Here is a 24101-nt window from a genome sequence, read left to right as displayed (position 1 = left end):
CTGACTTAAAAAAAAAAAAAGAAAAAAAGAAAAAAAAAAAAGTGGTATAAGGGGAGAAGGTTGTTGGATTAAAATAAGTAGGTATGATATCCAGTTCCAAAATAGGTGTTTACAAGGGAGTTGCCATAGTTAGTGCCAGTTCTACAATGCTGTATTTATTCTCATTGAGATCTTGCCTTGACCTGTGGTTGTTATTTTAAAAAATGGTTTGGTTTGGTGTGTGGGTTTGTTTGTTTTGGGTGGTTGGTTTATTTGGGGTGTGTGTGGGTTTTTTGTTTGTGGTTTTTTTTTGTGTGTGTAGCTGATTCAGATTTCTTTTGAAAGCCCTTGTGATGGCATTGTATTATCTTTCAAACTACTGGCCTAAACTTTCCTGCCTGTAGAAACTTGTTTTGTTAATCACCTGCCTGAATCACTATGAAACTAACTTTTTTTTTTTTTCCTTTGCAGGAAATGCACTCGTTAAATGTGGAGAAACACAAAAGCGAATTGGGACAGCAGACAGAGAACTAATTCAAACTTCTGCTATAAACTTTCTCACTCCCCTAAGAAACTTTATTGAAGGAGACTACAAAACTATTACTGTAAGTTGAATTGTGCATTCTTCATCATTTTACAACAATTGTAACTGTAGATCTTCAAAATGAAGTAGTAGATAATTGTGCGTTATTGCTTTCCTCAAACTAATGTAGAAAAAGTCAGGTAGAATTTGTGCCTTTGGTGTGTTTTCCTTCCTTTTGACCAGGTAAAATCAAAATAATTCTGAGGACTTGCTTTTTGTAACTATTGTTCTATTAAAAGTATGTATGTTGAGTATAAAGTGTGTGAGAATAATTAGGATCTAATTCTGCCTTTCTTTTCAACTGAAGAACCTTTTTGTATATGATACTTCATTAAAAAAATTTCCAAGTAGAAAAAGCTTTTGCTTTTGAGTACGTGTACCTATTCTCACGAACTAACCTAACTCGCTTTCAGAAAGAACGTAAACTATTACAAAATAAAAGACTAGATTTGGATGCAGCAAAAACCAGATTGAAGAAGGCAAAAGTTGCAGAAGCTCGAGCTGCAGTAAGTAGAATTTTTTTTCATTTGTCCATCAATTTCAAACTTATTGATACATATTTATAAACTCAACTGCTTGATTATGTTTCCAGTCCTAGCTTCTTACCCTCATCTTACCCTCACTATTTTTCTAGATACTTTATAGAAATGTCTCAGTGGAACACAAGGACACAAAAGCGAATTGCTGATCAAGGTGTTAGTCTTCTGTTTTTAGATATTCCATCAAGTTAAACTTACTTGAACCAAGTAAATATCCTCCCCTTGTTCTATACTAGATGAGCCTATACTGCCAAAAACGACTTCCTACAATCTGCCAAGGTGGTTGTAAATACAAATCATTCAGAGGTCAAGTTTTGGCATTTGAATCTCTACAAGCGTTGAAGCATATGTGTAATTACTTCCAACTGATGAACCTATCTAGACTTCTATATCAAAAATATTTGTAGTTTACTCTTTCTATATTGCTTACTACTTCACACCACCAAACAGGGTGAGACTCTCAAACTCACATTTCTTAACCATTCTTATCCCCTCAAGAAATGCTTGTTCAAGGAGATTCAAATCACTATAAACTTAAAAGCTTTTGCTTTTTAAACTCTTAAAATGCTTCTAAATGGAGGCATAGATAATTGAATGTATGCGATTTCAGCAGGGTATGCTTATAGTATGTTCATAGCTATCTTTTGACTGCATTTCTAAAAGTGCAGCAGTTAATGATGGATAGTGAAGTGATTTTTCCTGTAAGGCTTAATGCAGTAGGGGTCATGCACACAGACGGTGAAAGAATACAGACAATTTAAATACACAGGGACTGTGTGCATGATGAAGAGGCAGAAGTGGGATGATCAGATTTTGCTGGCTTTTCCAAATGGATTGCTGTTCTGAAAGATCTTAGGAGCGTCATCTCTGAGACTGAGCTTCGTAGATGAAGCACCTCACACCTTTGGGATGGTGATCCTTCTAAAAAACCAACATAATCTCTACCTGGCAGTTCTGCTTCTGTGTCTCAATCCTCCATGTCATGCACATGGTCCCTGTGTATTTAAATTGTCTTTATTTCTTAAGTCCATGCATGCATTTCCCCTTATATAATGTACATTTTATGCAAAAAAGCTACTTCTCTACTTGTCAAGCTTTCTTAATTTGTAAGACTAACAATGGAGAGCAGAGCAGGATTTTAGTTAGCTAGTAGTGGAATTTGGAAGCAATGGATAATAAACTATTCCTTTGCTTGGATTTGTTCAGAGTTAATAACCAAAATACTTTTTTTTTTGGAAACTTAACTTCCTTGTGGTGTGGTAGCAGGTATATATCTTACTTCCTAAAACAGTAGAAAGACCATAGGGAAATTGTTCCCCTAGTATTAAAAGAAAGGCTCTATACTTGAGTTTTAGTTCTATCAACAGTGTAACCATCCAGAGCCTGGTGCTTGGACAAAATTATTGCCAGTTGCTGCTGCTACTGCTTGACCAGTCTTAAATATTCATATAGCAAGTAATTCACAGTTGTATTCACAAATAATTTAGTGCTGGTAGAGCATGAAACTCTAGGCCTCTTACTTTACTACCTTGCCATTACTTCCCTTTTAACTATGCTTTAACAGCAGTGTGCATGTTTAAGAAGTGTTTGATTGTAGAATTCCCAGAGAAGTGGAAAAAATGGCATCTCTACTTTATCCTCTGCAATATAGAAATGAGGACTAACCTGGATATAGGTGTGATGCAAATGGTTCGTCTTCTGCTGGCTCACTTATTTATGATGGAAGATATCTGACAAACAGTGCTGAACTGATAGGTTAGCAAAGTGTATTGAGTTACGATGCAAACTTTTGTGTTTCACTACTTTCTTTGGCAGGATAAAGTGATAAATTGCATCTATATTTGATTATTTTTTCCCTGTTATAAAAATATTTAATATTTTATGAAATTACCTTCTCCCATGCTTACTGTACGACTGAAGTAGCTTAGATCAGTATTTAAAATAGAAATCTAAATAGTTTTATTTATCTATATTCAGTTCACAGTCTTGCTTAGCTTAAGCTTGCAGTGCTTTGTGCCAATAATCTGTTCACCTGCTATATTCACAGTGTTGTAACTTGCTTTTGTCTTTTATCTATGCACTTAAGCAACTAAACACCTCTCAGCCTGAAGAGAATAACATTATGGTAAATGTCTCTTACGTGCTCAACTTGCTGCATGTAAAATGGCTAAAGGTTTGTTGGCCTTCTGTGTTCATTCATTTTCCTATCAAATGTTTCCTCTTGCTATCCAGCTCATTTGGTCTTGTTTCAGATGTTTTCCATTCCAAGCTGGATTGGTGTCGTGTACTAAATACACTTATGTCAGTACAGCATTAGATGTTGTTTTTATCAGAATATTTCTGATAATCTGAAGTATACAGTATTATATTCTAATTTCTGTAGTATTATATTCTAATTTCTACGAGTTTATGAATGTAAACTTAGGATGCAAAGGAGTTGATTTTTTTTTTTATCACTTCTGAAATTAATTTCACCCATTGGAGGGAAAGGAATTATTTCATTTTCCTATTTTTTTTTTAGTATGAGTAGGAGTGAATTAGGTGAAATATCCAGGAATATGTAGAAATTATTCCCTTCAAGAAATGTTTTACAAATAACTGAAATTGAATAATACCACATAAATTAATGGCCTAACTTAGAGTACAGTATATCCTAAACTTGTTGCAAGGACTTATTAATGCAGCTGTTTTTAGCACTATAATTGTGAAAGTGGAAAACGAAGGGGTTAATTAATTATGTACAACATAGACTGTGCTGTTCAGCTTGTCCTGGTTTGGGTCTTGGATCTGCACAGCATAGTGGGTCTCATCTCAACTAGTGTTCCAGATTTCTTAGTTGTGATCAGATAAAAGAGCAAATAAACTCGTTTGTTACAACTTGCTTCTGCAACCTTTATGCACGTTTCTTCTTACCGAAGTCCTGGTTGTCACCTTCTTACAACTGCAGAAAATGAAGGTTAAAGGAGAACTGCATTGCAAGAGGGAATTGGAATAGCAAGCTGAAGTAATTAACTTCTAGAGTAAATTCCTTGCAGTTCTATGATTTTGCTGTACTACTTGCTACTGCTTTAATATTCAGTTTGAGATACCTCTAGCATTTGTAATTAAATTTAGGTTTCAATAAAAATGCTTGTGAAATAGGAAACCAGTAATGGAATTAGCAAGAGAAATCATTCATTTGTCTGTTTCAGTCTTTACTTAACGTGGTGTTAAAATGAGAATAACTTTCCATAGATTTCCAGTATTTTAACATATTAAGGTAACTTGAATTCCTCCATAAGGTAATTTAGTTTGTCTGATTCATGCCATTTTCTAAGTAGTTATGTCTTATGTTGTAATAGCTTGTTTTAAATAGATTTGTGTAACATACAAGTTCTAGAAGTCATACACTCTTCAGAATCTAATTTATTTCACGGATGTAGTGCTATCCGTACTCATTGTAGTTTCATTGTATATGAAGGGCTTTGGGCAACTGACTTATAGCACTCCTCAAATCCCTGTGAAGTTCTGAGGACGGGAAAGTGATTAAAAGCCAAAGTATGGTTGCATCCTGTATTAAAGTAACACCAATGTCTAAGTTTGTATGTTTTTATTTCCTTCCCCCCCCCCCCCCCCCCTTAATGCTGACTAGATATGGGCTGAGGAAGTGACGAAAGTAAGTAAACAGTTTAGAAATTGCAGAATTCTGAAACCATAACTTGTGCTGGTCTAATGTAATAAAGGATATTGCACGTTGTTGACTTCGGTCTAATGCTGGCAGCTTGATGCATCACATCAGAATACACTGGTTCCCTCTAGGGCCTTTCAAACTCCAGTGGCGAAACAATGCCTGGGGCTTGTTTTATGGTAAGCTGTTTCTGGTGTCACTTAGTACCACATGATTCTCATGTGACAAGATACAACAGAAAAAGAACTGCAGGACTTGTCTCAAAATTTACTCGTATGGCATCCTGTTAAAAATGACCTCCTAAGAAGGAGCTTATTTGAAAATTTTCAGAAAGGTTGCGGCCTAGTAATCTAAACTGTCCTGAAAAACACTGATCTTCAACTTTTACCCAGAACATGGAACAGTAACTAAAATGGTGGAGTGCGTGCAAGAAACTCAGAGAAAACTCTGAGGGTTTTTTTTGTTGTTGTTGTTCCTTGCCTTTCTCCCCAGTGTCACTAGAGAATGCTGTGCTTATCTTAAGTAACTGAAGTTAGGAGGTAGGCACATCTGAAAACTGCACCTGGGCTGAAGGCTGGTTCATAAATATAGCATTAGCCTCGGGGTGGGGGCTGCAGCCTTCTCGTCATGCCATCCTTTGCATGGGGACAAACTCAGTGGAGCTAATGGAGTGTTAGGCAGTAGTTGCTCCAGTGCCACAAGAAGCACTGTTCTTGGGCTCACTGGCTCTGACAGAGCGGTATTGGGAACAGGCTGTGAGGAGCTGTGCTAACAGTTAAGAAGAAACTTGTCGGGATTTCTGTGGAGGAGGGGAAATAAAAATTAAGGGTAGCAATAGAAAGTAAGGGTAGCTGGAGGGCAGGGGCTTTGGAGTGTGGTTTTTAAAGGGGGACTAGATAGGCAGCTGTGGGAGCTGCAGGGAGTTGCTATTAGAAGCTGGGATATGGAGCTTTGGGTGGAATCTTGAGGGTTGTGAGAGAAAATAAATGACAGCTCTTTCTATTCCAACTTTCTGTGAGTTGTGGTGCAAACGGGAGTGTATGTGTAGAGTGTGGGAGTTCAGGGGGAAGAAGGAGTTTAGAAATTGAACTGTAAAAGGAGGGTTAGGTCAACTTTGATCCCAAAGCTTGAGAATTATTTTTCTATTTAAGTGAAGTAACAATTTGGAAGCAGCAAACCTGTCTGCTGGAGTACTTGGAGTACTATTTTGGGAAAAAGATGGCAGGGGAACAGTACGGCTGTAACAAAAACTAATCTTGAAGCTATAAGACAATGATGAATAAAACTATTTGCTTTTCAGTGCAGCTGTGGGAGCTGCAGGGAGTTGCTATTAGAAGCTGGGATATGGAGCTTTGGGTGGAATCTTGAGGGTTGTGAGAGAAAATAAATGACAGCTCTTTCTATTCCAACTTTCGTTGTGTTGTGGTGCAAACGGGAGTGTATGTGTAGAGTGTGGGAGGGGGAAGAAGGAGTTTAGAAATTGAACTGTAAAAGGAGGGTTAGGTCAACTTTGATCCCAACTTGAGAATTTTATTTTTCTATTTAAGTGAAGTAACAATTTGGAAGCAGCAAACCTGTCTGCTGGAGTACTTGGAGTACTATTTTGGGAAAAAGATGGCAGGGGAACAGTACGGCTGTAACGAAAACTAATCTTGAAGCTATAAGACAATGATGAATAAAACTATTTGCTTTTCAGAGACGATGACAAGCAACTTTAAGGATAGTGAAATCTACGGCTGTAACAAAAACTAATCTTGAAGCTATAAGACAATGATGAATAAAACTATTTGCTTTTCAGAGACGATGACAAGCAACTTTAAGGATAGTGAAATCTAATGGATTGTGTCTTGGAGAGAAAAAGAAATAATACAAAGTGCTGAACCATAGCATAAAGGAGACTGAAAGCTTTAGATTTTGTCATAAGTTATGTAATTCAAGGTTCCCTTTTTTTAATTAAGCATATAAAAAGCAGAGACTATTGAGAAGAAACTACAACACACATGTTCTGCCAAAGGAACAGTAATCCATCCAGGTTTCTAAAGGCAATCTGTCCTGTGTTCGAAAGTTGGAGGAAGAGGTTTATAGATGTTTTCAATTTAAATCTAAGAAGCTTCCCAACAAGGATTTCAGACTGTCCAGTAATCTCTAGATCAATTTACAGGGTGGTTTTTTTTGAGTTAGAACAAAAGATCTGCGAGGTGTCAATGACAAACTGTCTTCAGTTTAACTTCCCCTCTGAAATGTGGAATTAGAGGATATTAAATACTGTACTATAAAACACATGGGGTATGTACTGATGTTACACACTTTATAAATGTATGAATTTTGTTAGGAGTCTTCTGAGGTGTCTGGTGTAGTCAATGGAAAGAGCAGAAGACTTTAGCGTGTGTTCAGCATGTTGAGGTTAGACTGGTTTTGAGCATCAAGGGCAGCTCCTGTCTTTCTTTGACTACAGAGGAGACAAGGAGGCCCAGCTATATTGGGTAGCATGAATATATCCATTATCACTTTTTTACTAATAGCGTGTCTAATAAAATCACCTTCCTAATGTTGTTTTATTTCCTATGCTTTTATGATTGTGTGTTATCCCTTAGCTACAGGATTGCACAGTATTTCTGAGAGGTCATATATTCTTAAGTGAAATTTGGGGAGATTATGAACTTCTGAATATTCATAGTCAGAAACTGGGTTCATATTCTGAACTTGGGGAGCAAGTACCATTTTGAGGGATCTTTGTGGGAGATACCCAGTGAGGCATTCTCATTGTTCTAAAAACAAAATATGACTGCAGCTGGGGGTCACTGGAAAGTTTAGGCTTGTATTTTGAGCTCTTCATTCTGTTCAGAAACAAAGGTGACGAGGCCATAAGCTTCCCAGATTGAAAGTCAGCCGTTTTCCACATTTACCACAAGGTGTACAATAGATTCGCTGTCCTGCTACTGTTCACCTAGTAGTACTGAAAATAGGGATAGGCAAATAAATGCATCATCACATAATTCAGTTTATGTAAATCTCTACAAAACCAGTACATTGGGCTTTTGTAAAGCAATGTATTTAAAGTCACTCTATACTGGCTAAGTTAATACATGTTACCACATTACTCACTTTGCCTTTTCTTCTAGAAAGTAGTTGATTTGCTAAAATATTGTTGAAACAGAATTATTCTGATGGATATTTCCCCTTCTTATAAGTTCCTATTCTCATGTACTTACTTACCTGGCAGGAAGAAGGAAACACATTGCTTCAGAGAAGCAAGAGACTAGACTATTTATCTCCAGATAAATGGTTTACCTATGAATGATTTTGCTATTTTTTTTTTTTTTTAAAGGAAATGAAGATGTTGCTAATACAGAAGGGGCTGCTTTTCCTCCCTTCTTGGCTATCAGATTCGCTTTTTTCCCGTTTGTTCTTACATTTCTCTCAGGGACTGCCACATGGATTTCACCAATATTAATACAGATTTAACAGGAAAATTCCAAGCAAAGATTCTTGCCTCAACAAACTTTGAAAACCTAATCAGTTTGTAACTTGATACATAGACTATCGCAGTTTTAAGTAAGAAACGCATAGTACTTTATAGCTGCTTCTTCACTGTTTAATTAATGTGTAAGCCTCCCAGCTGCAGTGACTTCACATGAAAAACATTTCTTGGGCAACGGCATCATTATTCTGTGTTCATTTCTGAGATTAAGATCCTTCCATGCAACTTTTCATATTGATTAACATTAGTAGAATGCAAGAGCAGAATGTTTGCAAACACACAAAATCCTTTTGAAACCAATGTTTTATCAGTATCACCTCATTAAGTTTCCTGAAAATATATTTCCTTACTCCATTTTGTTGAGAACAGTAACTGCTGTATCTTGGACTTAAGGCAGATTTTTGCCTTTGGGTTTGTTTTTAGAAACAAGATACTAAATGCATATAAGCACTGAGGCAAGGTAATCCAGATTCCCAGCTGAGGATGTTCTGTCTTGGAACAGTAAATCTTAGATATTACAACACATAGTTCTATGTATTTGTGTGTTCTGAGTAGTGTCCTTTTTTTTCCCAAAAAAAAACCTCTAAAGTAATTTTGGCTTGTGCTAGATGGGAGTCCTTTAAAACGGCTATAATGTTGTTAACTTATTTAAAAATTGCTGATAATGATATGTAACAAGGAATAAATTTGAATTGGACTTATTTAAATATGAAACTTAAATCCAATAATTTTAATAGAAATTTTACTCTAACTGAAGTTAGAACACTTGTTATAGTTCGGATTTTTTTATTTTTAAAGACGCCTCAATTACAAGCTCCAGAAATAGTTGTAGTAGCTTCGTGGCCAGTCTGAGACATTAATTTATGAAATATCCTTTTAAAACTTAGCGTCAAAGATTTATGTACGGCTGATTGCCGTGCAGTTACCTGACAAAAATAATGTGAGGTTTACCCTAAATTATTTGGTCAGAGCCCTGTTAACCTGAAGTATGGAAAAAAATTACATTGTCCTTGGCTGCCACTGCTATGCTGGCAGAGCCCCTGGTGCAGACACCGTTATGCCAATGAACGCTTGGTTTGTTATTGGGAGAGGTGGGGTAATACTGCCGGCAGAAAAATGCCTGCCTTTTGCGTGCCTTGACTCTGTGTGGTAGGCGTCTGATGATAAAGCTGTTTGTTGTGTATACAGGGCCTCAACATTTCTGAACCCAAAATGCAATTACTCTTTTTTGCCTAGTAAAGATCTGCAAAGAAAAAGCACATGTTTCAAACACCTAAGCTTGTGATTAATGCATTTGTATGAGTAGCTCTGAATGAAATGGGACTGTTGCAGTGTAAGAGAGTGCATTAGCTCTGAATGAAATGGGACTGTTGCAGTCGGAAGGTGTAAGAGAGTGCACTGTACAAATACCTAATATGCATCCTTACTTTCAGTCTGAACAGGAAGTACGAATTACTCAGAGTGAATTTGACCGTCAAGCAGAGATTACCAGACTTCTGCTGGAAGGAATCAGCAGCACACATGTGAGTAACCAAACGGGGTAGAGGGGTAAAGTCAAAATTAGGGCACTTTCTAAAAATAACTATAGTAAGCTACTTGGGAACTTTGGGCTACAAGTTTTCGCTTTAATACCTTAAAGCATCAAACAACTGTGGGTTCTTTATTTTTTGAATTCTAGTTTAGTATCCACTGAATTTAACTTTAGTTTCCTGTTAACCTTGAGAATGCAGGATCTTTCATTTTTATCCTTTAAACTCAACTTCCCATTCATCAGATCAACTGAATGTTGAAACCACAAAAACGTGCTGAAATATTTGTTCTGTTGTTGAAACAATATAGGTAAATGATGCTTGTACAGCACCTACTTCGTTCTGTTGTTGAAACAATATAGGTAAATGGCATGATGCTTGTACAGCACCTACTTTTTGTGCTCAAATAGCTAATTTTTGTGACATGTTATCCCAGTTACCTGGTAAATCCAGGCACTGTGCCTATGTGGCATAAATCCCTATGTGCCAATATTGGCGTTAGCACCTGATTAGGAGACCAGTCTTTCTAATGCAGCACAGTACTTTTACAGACTAAAAACTTGAATTCTTTGCTGTATTATAGGCACATCATCTTCGCTGTCTGAATGATTTTGTTGAAGCTCAGATGACGTATTATGCACAATGTTACCAATATATGTTGGATCTCCAGAAACAACTTGGAAGGTAGTAACGCTATAAAAACTTCAGGAAAAAAAAAGTTTTTTCTAAGTGCTTATGAATAGTAGGAAAACTTACACTGGTGTAACAGTGGTGAACACACAGGCATGCTGGACTGAAAGGAAATGTATCTGTTCTCAGGTAATTAATGTGTAATTACCCCAGTGCAACTACTTCCTAAGCCTACACACAGCACTAATGCCTTTTGAGGGTTGATTTACTGAGATTTTGTATATTTTGTAATTGAGGAAGGTGAGCCTGTAGTAACCTCATTTAATGGCACAAAAAAGAATTTTTAGAGAATTACTTGTAATCATTCATTTGTCTTATGCTTCATGCTACAAAACTGCTATGCAATGTGGGAAAAGTTTTTGTACTGCCCGTAAATTCCTGTTACCTCTTAATTTGCCACAGGGCAACTACCTGATTTTCAATGAAACTGTATTCTCCACTGTTAAGTGAGTTGCCAGCATAGATATTGTATCTAGGGAGAAATGTACTTCATAGTATCTATAATCAGTAATCCAAAGCACTCACAGTGGAACGAGCATGTTTGTCTAGTTTTACTCTTTCGTGGGTTTAGCATTTTTAAAGTAAGAGAAGAAACTGTCTGATGTTAGTTTGTGCTCATAATCCTTTTTTTGTGATTAGTGGTGATGTAAAGAGATCTACATGCTTACTTGTCATAAAGTTTCCCTATTCTAATTCTTCTTCACAAATCAGCCTTTCTTAGGGTTATACCAGACCATGTTATTTAGGTGAGCGTACGCATTGAAGGATTATCTGTACTTAGAAGTTTACTGTAGTGTCTATTCTAAATAACTGTCTCTATAAAGTATCTCTGTTTATGTTGTTCATGATGAGGAAGTAAAAACAAAAGTGTTCTTGAGTCTTGTCCTTTTCCTGACTTGCAACTTCCTGTGGCGTTTGATTTCCTTTCCTCAGTTTGTTTGAATGGGTAGATTAAAGACTTTAAAAAAAAAAAAAAGTCTTTTAAGAGACTTTTTTTTTTAAAAGTCCTTTAAAACTGTGATTTTAAAATAAGCTACATCTTTAAAGTTACATTCCACTGAAAGAAGTATTCAACTATAAAATTTGCTTGCGCATAAATGCAAGTTGTAGAATTGAAAGCTTGAAAATAAATATTTACTGGATTAAGGACAAGTGCCTCTTAAATTAGAAATTAAGTGAAGTATATTTATACTTTCGAGAGGATGTTTTGAAAATCTGTGCTCTTATCCTAGTATATTTACCAAACAGAAAGCTTTAAGCATAATACCCTTAACCTAAGGAAGAACATATGCCTCTTTAAAATCTTTTGCTTCAGGATGTATAGCATGTCCAGAACAGCTGTCTTTGTTTAAAATTTATGTAAACTGCTACCAGGTATAAAAAAAAAAAAGTATATTTGAAGAAAATACTGCCTTTAGGAAAACAGAAGGATGTATCTTTATGTGGCTATGATCTGATTAGTATTTTTGATAAAATTACTATGACTGCTAGAAGACCAAAAGCATGGAAGTGTTGCAAAATCCTAAATGCCTCAAACAGCCAAATGAAGTTTTTCTACTTATGTGGATTTAAACAGCAACGGTATTAAACCTTGGGCGTGTCTTTCCTTCCTTGTGCAAGGAAGTCCTGCTGAACTATAATGGAGAGCACTGGGACAGGGTCTCAAGTTGCGCTCCTTGTTTTGGAAGAGTTCCTCAGTTTATAGGCATATGGCGCATAGCACTTGCATTAAATAAACAGATGAGCAGGATATGTGTAGCGTTCTTCCTATGTAAATGCGCAGGCAGATACAGTACCAAATAAATAGCTTAGGCAGCCCAGCTAGGTTTTGGTTGTATTTGCCAGTGCTCTGTTGGTTAAGGGTTATATAGTGCTGAGTTACACGTGCTCTTTTCACACATCTAGGAATGACGTTGTGCCATATTCTCATACGAAAGCCAAGAGCTATGAGGGGCTTATTTTTGGTTTGAGATCATTGGTGAACCAAAGGTGTTCAACCTCTAAGTGGGATAGTTTGTTGCTTGAAACAGAAACCTGGTTCTCAGAGTAGATGTGTATTACATGTTTTACGTGGGTCAGAATCTAGGGCATAAACCCTAACCCGGCTCGCACTGAGACTATTCAAGTTCCAAAGCTGAGCACTGATTTTCCTGATGTACTCTCCAGAGTCAGCTGTAGGGAAGGTGGGGGGAAAACTTGTGCTCAGTACTCTTTATATAAAGAGACATGGTTTTATGGATGTTTCTCTTCAACGCAGCATCAGCTGCTTATCCCTCTACTGCTTCCCCCTCCTGTGGGACTGCTTAAAGAATCAAATTTCCCAGGTTAAAAGCAATCTCTCTTCTTTTTTCTTTAGTTCCTGAGAATGCACTAAACAAATCTATTTCAAATATCCTGGTACTCTAGCTGCTTTTTTTCTTGCTGATAACTGCTTTTGCTTTGAATTTTCTCAGCTTCCTTGACAGCCAAGCCTAAGCTTTGGCATCGTTATTTTTCAAATTACCCATTACTAGTCCCCTACTCTACAAGCTGTGAAATTCCTGCTACTCGAGTGTTCAAAAAAAATCCCAGACAACCTCTGTATAGCTGAAGCTTTCCAGTAACATGCCTACATATGGCTTTGCAAAAAGAGTGAGACTTAATGCTTTACTGATTGACAGAGTGGTTATAAAGCTTTGGCTTTCTTTTCCACTAGCTATACAAACCAGTGACCCTTTGAACTGAGCAGAATGATTTTCAAGTAATTACTGTGTTAACAGAGAACAGGTTTAGCAGTATACTAAATGGTAATTTAGCAATATTGAGAAACAGCTGATTGTCATTTAAAACTAAATCCCTCTGCCAACTAATCAAGTAATAAACACATCATGAGGCACAGCTGAGTTATCCCTAGAAGAATGTGGGTCTAGCTTTTCCTCCCTTTGTTCTGCTTGTTTGAATTGCTCAGGGAACATGGTGAACTGGTTTGAAAAACTAATCTGGCAAATGAAAAAAAAAAAAATTTTTTTGGTGGAGTTGCAGTCTCTTGGTGAGTTGAACCAGCTCTTTATGATCAAATGAGGTAAGGTAAGCCAGAAGGGGAAGCGGGACTTCCTCCTTTGATGGTAGTAAACTGCTAACTAAACTCATGACAGACTCCTGAAAGTCTACCCAATTTTTTATGTGCCATTCAGTCTAACTGTAAAGGGGCTAGTCCTGTCCTTCGCAATATACTCCTGCTGTTTGCCTTCAGTCAGATATAACTGCAAGGTGAACATGTTTAACAAGCTGCTCTGATGGAAAGTTAGCACTCTTGATTTTTTTTTGTTGTTGTTGTTATATCAGGTTGTTGAATCAACTCAAAAGCAACAGATTGCTAGATCTGATTCAAATGACAGAGAATGAACATTTGCGCAATAAAGGGGTAGAAGAGTGGGTCCACCCTGTTTGGTGGTGGTGTAAATTTACCAGATTAAGTAGTGTGTAAGTTTACTTGTGTGCAGTAGCGCTGCAGCTGATACAGATTTGAGCTGCCTTAATTCCACCTATGTTCTTGGCCACACAATCCAGAAATTAGTCACTGTATTGATAGATGTAGTTTTCACCTGCATCAGCTCCATAAACTAGCTCCTCTTATGATTATATGAGCACCAGTAATGCTGCAGACACGGGTGTGGGAATATACTGATCTTGATTTATATGGTTAAATTTGCCACTGAACTGCATCTTCAAGAAGAACTTAACTGGGGAGCATAGGTGGGAAGGGATGAGGTGAGACTGTGTTTTCTGACAGGTTCATACACACAATATGAATAGATCTTCATTATGTCAAAAGAGTAGGCAAAAAAAAAAGGGGGGGGGGTAATACATCCATATCCCAGATGTTAATGAAAAAGCATCTATGTAGAAGGACTGATGAGGAAAGTTATGTGTGGGAATTGACGGACTGATGTCAGTCATCAACTGATACTAGTTGATGCGTAGACTGGTCAAAAGAATGGAAGGAGATGCAGCTACAGTTCCACATCATCCTGACTCAGTCTCACTCCTGCTTGCTGACCCTTTTGCACTGCATCAGCTCTGCCACTTTTCAAAACCTTCGTTGACCTGCTTTTAAGGTAGAATCAGACATGAGACAGTGACCAAATCTCATCATTGCCCCCCATGCTGTCCCATTCCCCCTACCCTGTTGCCCCGAAATCTCTTGCTGCTTTGCTCTCCTCTCTGCTCTTTCCACTTTTCAGCCATGTTATTCTGTCCTTTCCCTTGTATCTGCTGTGGCTCTCATTGCAGTTTTTTGTGACTCAGCTCATTAACTTAGTAGAAGATTATACACTTTTTTTTTCTACCCTTTTTTTTTTCAGGCAGGTTAATGAGTTGAATTGACTTCATGGAAGGGTCTGGCAAACACTACAGCTGACACAGAACAAGCAGCAGCCTGACCTAGAAAGGAGGGGCTTTAATAGTTGATATAAGTTCATCTTTAGTGTAATAAATATTTTTGTTTTACAGCATGCAGTTAGCTGAATCAACGAACTGATTTAGATTACAAAAATAGTTCTGGGGTTTTTTCTTCTTTCAGAGGGAGGCTGCATTTTTAACCTGCGTTATATTTCCCTGATCTGGTTCACCAGCACAATCTTTTGTGTAGCCACATAATTGAGGAATGAGCTGGAGGAGGTGGAGGCTACTTTTACTGGCAGAGCTGTCAAAAGAAATGTTTATTAAAATACAGTCTGAATTAAGTCTGACCAACAGTGCTTTTTTGGTTTTTACTTTCCTTTTTTTTTTTTTTTGAGGCAATTAGCAAGTTTTTTTAAGGTGGCAGTATTTCTTTTAAAGTATATTGGTTTGATTTATACTACAGTCAGGAACTAGTATCTTTCTTTAGGTTTATACAAGTATTGGTGCTGTTCTATTACTGCTGTCTGCTGGTGTTTATTCTGTAGCTGATGAAAGCAAGAATGCTAATTTAGGCATGGAGGCATGTATAACTCCCCACGTAGAACTGATTCACTCAGAATTCTTTTCATTTTGTTTTCTCCCACAGCTTTCCATCTACTTTCCTCTCTAACAATAATCAGTCTTCCTCAACTCCTGTGCAGAGTGTTTCTACTCCCTCACTCTTGGCCTCGGCCTCTGCTTCATTGCCTTCTGTAAGCAATTCAATAGTTACTTCAGGCATCAGTGAACTGAAGTCATCAAGTGGCAACAGGAAAGCTAGAGTTCTCTATGATTATGATGCTGCAAACAGCAGTGAATTATCACTACTTGCAGATGAGGTAAGAGTTTTCTATGTACCTTGATCACTTAAAAGTAAAATCAGAATGCTTGTGACTAGCCAGTTAAGATATGCTACATCCAGAAATCTGTGTAGTTGATTTTTTTTTTAATTAAACTTCAGTAGTACTCTTAGAGCATTGTCCTGTACCTATATACCCTAATATTCTATAGTGAGACTTAACATTTTTTACACCAGCTTAGCTTGCAAGAACATTTACCAGACAATCAAGATGCAATTCTGCTGTCTTCTTTTTACCACACCTTTAGCACTGTTACCAATACAATTAGTCTTTCAAACATTAAATATTGCAATTTAGGAAGAATATGAAAATACAACCACTTCTTGTTTTGGTGGCGGTGGTTGTGCTGTGTTTATTCCTGTTCCAATTCAATTACACTCTGAAGTCAGAGAGCCTGTACAAAGCAGGCGGAGATATACAATGGAAGCAGGGTGCTGGAACAGTGTTCCACCTAGTAATGTGACTGCAGCTTAACCCTGAAGAAAAGCATCCACAAAAAAGTTTTCAGACTTTTTGGTTTTTTTAAATGTGCATTACTTAAATATTTCTATTTGACTTTTTTCTTATCTAGACAGTGACTTAGAAGCTGTGACCTAAGGTTTTCTGTTAAGATGTAGCACATCAACACCATGTCTTTCTGTCATGCACTTGAAGATCCAACGAACTTTCTTTTAGATTTCCTGTTAAAGTTGATGGCGATATACAAGATTTACAGATAAAAAAATAATAGAAAAGAAACAGTAATGAATAGAATTTCATCAGAGGGACTTTAAAATACGTTACTATATCTGCTTCTCTTCCATGGACCAGGGAAATAATTTTTATGAACACTAGATTATGTTCCATGGATGCTTGTATTAGATGCTCTATTTAGCTTGGTTAATCTCAATTCTAAGACCTTGGAAATCATAGAATCACAGAATGGGTTGGAATGGAAGGGACTTTTAAAGGTCATCTAGTCCAACCCCCCTGCCGTGGGCAGGGACATCTTCAACTAGATCAGGTTGCTCAGAGCCCCGTCCAACCTGACCTGGAATGTTTCCAGGGATGGGGCATCCACCACCTCTCTGGGCAACCTGTGCCAGTGTTTCACCACCCTCAGCGTAAAAAATTTCTTCCTTATATCTAGTCTAAATCTACCCCCCTTTAGTTTAAAGCCATTCCCCCTTGTCCTGTCCCAACACCTCCCCGGCAAGGCAAGGTTATAACAATGTGTTTCTGTTTTTTAGGTGATAACAGTGTACAGTATCCCTGGCATGGATTCAGACTGGCTGATGGGTGAAAGGGGAAATCAGAAAGGCAAAGTGCCTATTACTTATTTAGAACTGCTAAACTAGATGGTTGGCCTGAATAAAGACTGTCAATTATGGTGACACCATATTTATATACAATTAACGTTATGTAAGCAGGTTTAAGTGTCTTCCATGTTATTTTCTTGAGGGACAAATACCAGCCATTACAAACTGGCTTTTCTGCCAGCATGGTTGCATGGTAAATACTCTTTTCAAACTTCATGTGTTTAAAGCTTTTACTTCATGTGCCAAGAACATCTTTCCTACAGATTTGTTTCTACTGAAGTTTTCACTAATACAAGCTTCTACTTTTTGAGTAATCTAGATTGAAAGCAGGAGGTACTGTTTTCTACTGAAATTTTTCATTAATGGCAAAGCTTTTCTTCACATAAAATAAACTTACTGTGAACTGATGCAGGTGTAACGCACGTTATTTGAATAACCAAAACCAAACGTGAAACACAAACCTTAAAGGAGTCCGTATGGTTCTGTTCCCAACACTTGTGGAGTACAAATGTGCTGAGGCATATATGGCTATCTGCTGAGTAATTTGTGCGTTTAATCATCTTTGAAAAATGAAAACGGTTGTTTTCTTTCTGTTGAAAATTTAAGGCAAATTGCTAGTATGTTGAGATTTAAGCTGCACGTAGGTGGGTTGACACAAGCTAGTGACATATGTTCTGACTTGTTTTTAATCTTGCCTTGTATTTTTTCCCTTTAATTGCTTTCCAGAAAAGAGGCTAATTCAGTTTGATTGGTAATTATTAAGATTCTTTCAACTGCAAATCAGCCTTTATGTTAAATTAAGCACTGCATTTTGCTAACCAAATATGCATTGTCTCTCTACATTTAAGTAGTTCTATAGATGAGCGTACATTTGTTCAGATTATAGGTTTTAATGAAAATCTGCATTCACAATTCTTACGCAACAGTTTATTGTCATGTTCTAATTGGATTCAATTAGCGTTACACTCTTGTTTTGCAATAGGACTTCCTTTAAATATGTGGGAAGGGAAAAAAAATGTTTTGACCCTAAAAATGGCTTTAACAAAGGTAGTATTATTTGCAAATAATATAACTTTTTCCTAAACATGCACCCTTTAACATTTCATAAATAGCAGATTTTTAAGGCTGTAAAAAGATTAAAAGGATAGGTTGAGGGGATTTTTTTTTTTTTTTTAAGTTCCAGTATATTTAATTAATTGCATTGGACTGGTTGAAGGAAATTCCTTCCATTGAGAAGGAAATTATTCTCCTTGCAGAAGATGCAGCATTGACAGAAGTCCACTTTAGCTCTCGAGGAACACTGGTACCAAGTGCTTAGCTAACTGCTTCTGATCAGCAGCTTTGTTTGCAATGACAATTCTTTAAAGAATTTTTAACATTGTCATTGCAAACATGTAGTGATGAAACTTTCAGTGATACAAATTACTTCAGTGGGATGGATAAAATTGTATTCATTTAGGTGATGTGGTTGTGTAGTGGTTTAACCCTAGCTGGCAGCTAAGCACCACAGAAATTGTAGCATTTGCTATTGGATTGCCCTGAAGATCTTTAACAAACCCCTTCACTCCTCGATTAATCTGCTCGATGTAACTGGTAAGGGAGTTCTTGTTGTCCTCCCAGTAGCCCTTCAGGTGGGAATTTTTCACAGCTAAGCTCCACTGTGATTTCAAAGCAGTTGCTGCTTGAGGTAATTGACATCCTGCATTCCTCCCGGGACGCTGTACCATGCACCGCCATTAGTTGTTCCATCCTCAAAGCTGCTGTCATCGTCATTTTTACGACACGGTGGTCTGTCTGGATCAGATATAGCGGGACTGAAAGAAGAATAACTGCAAGCCAGGCTTTGAAAAATAGCATCATCGAGGCAGAAGCTGTATTCATGAGCACTGCCACTCTGAGTCTCATCATAAGGATAGTTTGCAATGAGGTCTCCTCCATGAAAGTTGGCAGAGAGCACAAAGGGAATATCCGTGATCCAGTGAATGACACCTTTTGTTTCAGGAGCAAGCTTAAGATTCTGGTCCACAGCTTTTCTCATGTTTTGCAGCAGATGCTTGTTTGGGCCACCTTCTTTCTCATCAACATAGACTATTCCCCCCCGGTGGAATGGGGGAGAGAATCGGAAGAGTAAAAGTGAGAAAACTCGTGGGTTGAGATAAAGACAGTTTAATAGGTAAAGCAAAAGCCACGTGCGCAAGCAAAGCAAACCAAGGAATTCATTCACCACTTCCCATTGGCAGGCAGGTGTTCAGCCATCTCCAGGAGAGCAGGGCTCCATCACGCCTAACAGTTACTTGGGAAGACAAACGCCATCACTCCGAACGTCCCCCCTTCCTTCCCTCAGCAACAACGAAAACATCCCTGTGTTACCAACACTGTTCTCAGCACAAATCCAAAACACAGCCCCATGCTAGCTGCTGTGAAGAAAATCAACTCTATCCCAGCCAAAACCAGCACAGGTTGTTTAATTAAAGTGATGATTTTTACTTTGAATTGCACTTTCAGAAATATTCTCTTTCATTTTTAGAGCACAGAGGTTACATTAAAACAAATACATTGAGTTGGTTCATCAGTTGCAACCTTCTTGGGGTAACTACCAAGAAAATCCTAGATTTATTCAGTCTGTTAAATGCAAAGGTTAGAGGAAACAATAGTAATAATTACTGATGAATTAGAAATAACCATGCATAATTCATGATGCGTTAAACAAAATTATTAGGAAGATAAAGCCCTACAGTTGAGAAGGAAAAAGACTGAACACTTTAACCACAGTGGTGGTGGTCTCCAGTCCTCTCTAATGTGAACTGCCATCAAATGTGTTTAAATTCAAATCAGTATTATTCATTTGACTTAATTTATAGAATATTCAAGAATACATATGTAAAATAATTACAAAATGTAATTGAGACTGCTATACTGGACCGTTTACTTCCTATTTAAATGCGATAAAATGTTACAAAGCAGCATTTAAAAAGATGGTGGGGGTTTAGTGCCATGTAAGTAGTACAGCTATGTGAAGGCAACATTTGGCAGCAGTCAGAATCACTTTCTGTTATACATCAGCAGCTTAGGCTGTGTGTGAGAGAAATTGCAGTTGACCCCTTAGTCTAACAAAACCGCAAATCCACATTCTCAATTCTCGCTGTTTCTGTTTAATTTCAAACCAAAAGTAATTTTCCTCTTAAGTAAAGAAAGTTGTTACTGTTTTCTTAAATTCATCTATCCTGAGGTTCTCTGTTGTACCATTGAGAAAAGTGCTCGTTTAACGCTAGTATTGAATTGAATAGAACTTTATTGCAGGTAGTCCCAAACCTCAGCATCTTTAAATGTCATTTTGTGGGGAACTTTCAAAAAAAAATTGACTGGGCTTCTTTGGTTTTGCTTTCTGACTCAATAATTTTTGCAACAAATACGAAAGTAACTGTAGTTGGCTTTGGGTCTCTCATTTCTTCAGTTAATTCTCTGTTTTCTTAGAACAAGCTTTATTGGTTGAAAGAAAGGAAAAAAAAGGTAAACCAGGCCAGAAAAACCCTATATGAATGTTCCAGACATTTGGGAAATCAGATTTCAAACATAGAGAAAGGCATAGAATATGCGTTACCTTATATTTAATAACTGGTTTGGCAAGATAAGTGCATTCTGAATTGATACCTAAGGATGTGTGCACGAGGGGATAAATACTCCCATTGCTGTTCAATGCATCTTTTTTTCTATATTTACTGGCATTTTACTTCATTTTTCTAATTAATGCTAAGGTTTTGGACAATGCTAACCAGAATAGCCATCCCATGTACACTCTGTAACAAATCTGAGTGAGTTTTCATCAAAGATTATCAGCTTTTGTGGCAGATAGGATAATATACAGCACCATTAGTGTGAGTAAATGGATGCTTTTAGAAAACTAAATACTAGCTTTAAATAGTTTCTACCATAATTGCTGTTTTTAATGCTTTCTTAGTCAGGCTAAGCTTGAAAAGTAACTCCAACTGATTTTTAACAGAAATCCTGTTTTGGAGTTTTTGCAAACCATGAGATTTTTATAATTGTTATATCGCTTCTGTTTCTTTCTAGAGTAGTGCTGTATCTTGGAGCAGAATTCTCTACCATATGGGAAATTTTGGGTACAGGTAAAACCATCGGTATGTAGTGTCTTAATTCAGGCAAATGTGTGTGGGAAGGTGGAGGAAGGAAAGAAATATATCCATGAAGTACATCACTGTGCAAAGATACCAAACTTAGCGTAGGGCTCTGCCCAACGTAATCAGTCTTCTGAAATGCAAGCATAATTAGTCCAAAAACAACGCTGTGTTATTACAGCTCTACTGCCTCTGGGATTGGAGCTAGCATCGCTAGATCTCACACACGGTATGTGAATTAGTATGCTGCCATATTAATTCTTACAGTGTCACTAGCTCAGGTACCTCTACAACGTGCAATTTATTGAATGTTATGGAAGTTGCAAGAAAGGATAGAGTTAAGCCTGTATATTCTAGTTGTCAGGATATCCCATACCTTTAAGGAACACTGGAAGGAGAGTGTCTTTCTTGTTACACTGCAGATACTGTAGCAGTAGACTACAGCAATAATACCAAGATTTGAAAAATACAAAGTTTAATAACTGTAGGTGCTCTCCTAAAACAGAACTTGAGAGAATTGCTTACAAGCTGCTTAGGCAATGACCATCAAGTCCATTTCCAACAGAAGCTTCCAAAAGATGGTTGTGATGTACTGGGGGAAGAGAAGCAAAATGGGAAATGCCCGAATGTGAAACCTAAAGATATTTTGACAAAACCATGCAAGTAATTGGAGTTTATGTATATGCTTAGCATATAGCTTACAGTAAGTAACTGCTGAAAAAGCGTAGGTGTATTCTGGAACAAAACATTGGCAGAATACGTGATAAGTGTGATTCAGCTTAAATACTTACATATGGTAGTTGTAGCTTGAATTTTTTGGATGCAGGTAGCTGTACAATTGGACCCTAAGTTTGGTCACGGGATGCAGCTTCATAATTGCAATTTGCTGTATTGTTCTCAGTAGAAGAAACATACATGACAGTTCCACTTTTAAATCTGGCCCAGGGAAGAGGTAGCATTAAAATGGTTTTTGTTCTGCTATCATTAATATTTAGAATTTAATCTGGGAATTAATTATAAGGCATCAATAGATTAAAAGAGATTAAGTAGAAATCAATTAATTCCTGAGTGTTTGATTATCAGCACTGAATAATGGCCTCTTACATCTCAACTCAGTTCTTTTTGGAAGATTGTGCAAGAGTGACCTGTGGTGTATTCTAGGAGCCTAGGTGTGATAATATATGGAAAATTAGTTAATTTGCCTCTATAGTGCTTCAAAATAATTAGCAATACAAAAACTTGATGTACTATATGCAACTTCGATGCATCTGTGTAGAATGTGGCTTTTCATATATTACATCTGGCCATTAAGAGTCTCCTCTTAATGCTTTCTACCAGGCAGCTTCGTTAAAGTTCATTCTGTGAGTTTGACAGATGTTTTCTGTTCATCCTTAATAGTTGCACTGATTCATCCATAGAGCCACTTTTAACACCAATTGTCATTTTAATATCCCACGACAATGCTTTTTACTATTGTCTCAATCACTCAAGCCACAAAATAAGCATCAGAAGTACAACGTATGTAGCTGCTTTTGCCAGAAGGTTATGGTCATGATTGCTTGGTTCCAGCAACAAGTTTCTGCTGGCAGCAGTCTGTCCATCTGGCTTTCAGACTTGGCAACAACACAGACGTTATAATGATGTTCCCTTTCAAGCACAGGCATTTGAGAATATATGCTGACTCCAACAAGTACCAGTAATTACACAGTGCTATTAAATACAAGGTACTACGCAAGATACCCTAGCAGAATCCGCTGGGGATACGGGTTGCTTCATAATGGTTCTGCTCTTTCTTCAGAAGTCATTATACCTTTAAATATTAAGATGTCTATGTTAAAATTTAAGGTTTAGTATGACAAGAAGTCTCCTTTGTATAGAACTTTTGTAACAATGCCAGTAATCACTGGAAGATACGTTCAAGACGTAATATATTGAACAGAACCAAATTAGCGGTGTATTTTTAGATTAGTGGTGCCCAAGGTCTGGGTTTCTAGGAATCTGTCCGGCCACACTACCTCATCTGTCTTAGAATAATTCTCCCATTTTTCTGTATATCTGGTGGTACTGAATATGGAGATGCCTTGAATTTGTATTTTGCTTGCTTTGTCTTCCTTTCTTAGCTTACTCCCGGGTCTGACTCTTGCTATGAAACTGGCCATCAAGGCTTTCAGAAGACTCCCCCCCCCCCAAACAAACTCAAGTATGTAGAAGTAAATAAGCAGCTCAAGAAGGCAGGAATTGCTAATTCCTAAAGACTGCAGTTACTGAAAGAAAGCCTGAGTACGGTCCGTTGTGGATTTTTTACAGAGCGGTGAAGGACAGGGGGCACGTGCACCAATCAGCAAGATATGAGAACGATAAATTCTTCCTCGCAGTGTATAGTATGAAAAGTTCCTCTAGTGCGGGATATAGTCTCCTATATCCATATAGATCTGTAGGTCAAACCTAGAGGAAAACTATACTTAGGATTTACTTTGCTGTACATTAAAGGATTCCTGTCAGCTTTGGTGAGGGCTGAACTGATCTGGTAGCTTACTGATAGCCCAACTGTGGTAGGCCTGATCTTTACTCGTGCATGTAGCATCATAGCCAGGGATTTACATATGATGACTTAGGAAAGCAAATGGGGCAGGATTGGCCTCATCTGTATTTTGCACAGTGAAGATGTGGGTACTTCAGGTTTTACAACGAGCTGGCATGGGCTTCCTGAATGATAGAACATACCAAGAATATATTGCAATTTGGAAAGCATAAGAACAAATATAAAACTTGTTAGGACTTATGCTGGCTATGTCTGTACTGTGCAAACACCTTGTCTGGGATTTCAGAATCAAAACTATTATTGACTGTAAAGAATTTTAGTACCGGTGTCCATAACACCATCAGAATCGACTGGAATAGCTGAACTGTGCTCCAT

General features: G+C 37.5%; 1 protein-coding gene and 1 pseudogene across 2 annotated transcripts in view; one reads left to right on the top strand and one right to left on the bottom strand.

The window, feature by feature from the left end:
• SH3GLB1 (SH3 domain containing GRB2 like endophilin B1) overlaps positions 1-17455 on the top strand; it is a 22048-nt gene extending 4593 nt beyond the window's left edge. The window contains exons 3-9 of one of the 2 annotated variants that reach the window (XM_019470691.1): positions 451-584; positions 976-1068; positions 4733-4756; positions 9683-9772; positions 10362-10462; positions 15498-15729; positions 16980-17453. In XM_019470691.1, coding sequence (XP_019326236.1) covers positions 451-584; positions 976-1068; positions 4733-4756; positions 9683-9772; positions 10362-10462; positions 15498-15729; positions 16980-17087 — 782 coding nt within the window. In that variant the 3' untranslated portion in view covers positions 17088-17453. Of the gene's footprint in view, positions 1-450; positions 585-975; positions 1069-4732; positions 4757-9682; positions 9773-10361; positions 10463-15497; positions 15730-16979 lie in introns of both variants that reach the window. The other variant, XM_009273982.2, reaches the window with a different exon arrangement.
• On the bottom strand, positions 17184-24101 carry LOC109279313 (annotated as a pseudogene).

This window comes from Aptenodytes forsteri, unplaced genomic scaffold (genome assembly GCF_000699145.1).
Source record: "Aptenodytes forsteri isolate BGI_AS27 unplaced genomic scaffold, ASM69914v1 Scaffold59, whole genome shotgun sequence".
Classification (NCBI taxonomy): domain Eukaryota; kingdom Metazoa; phylum Chordata; class Aves; order Sphenisciformes; family Spheniscidae; genus Aptenodytes; species Aptenodytes forsteri.
The sequence above is the reverse complement of the archived record's forward strand: the minus strand, read 5'-3'. Positions and strand labels throughout refer to the sequence as shown.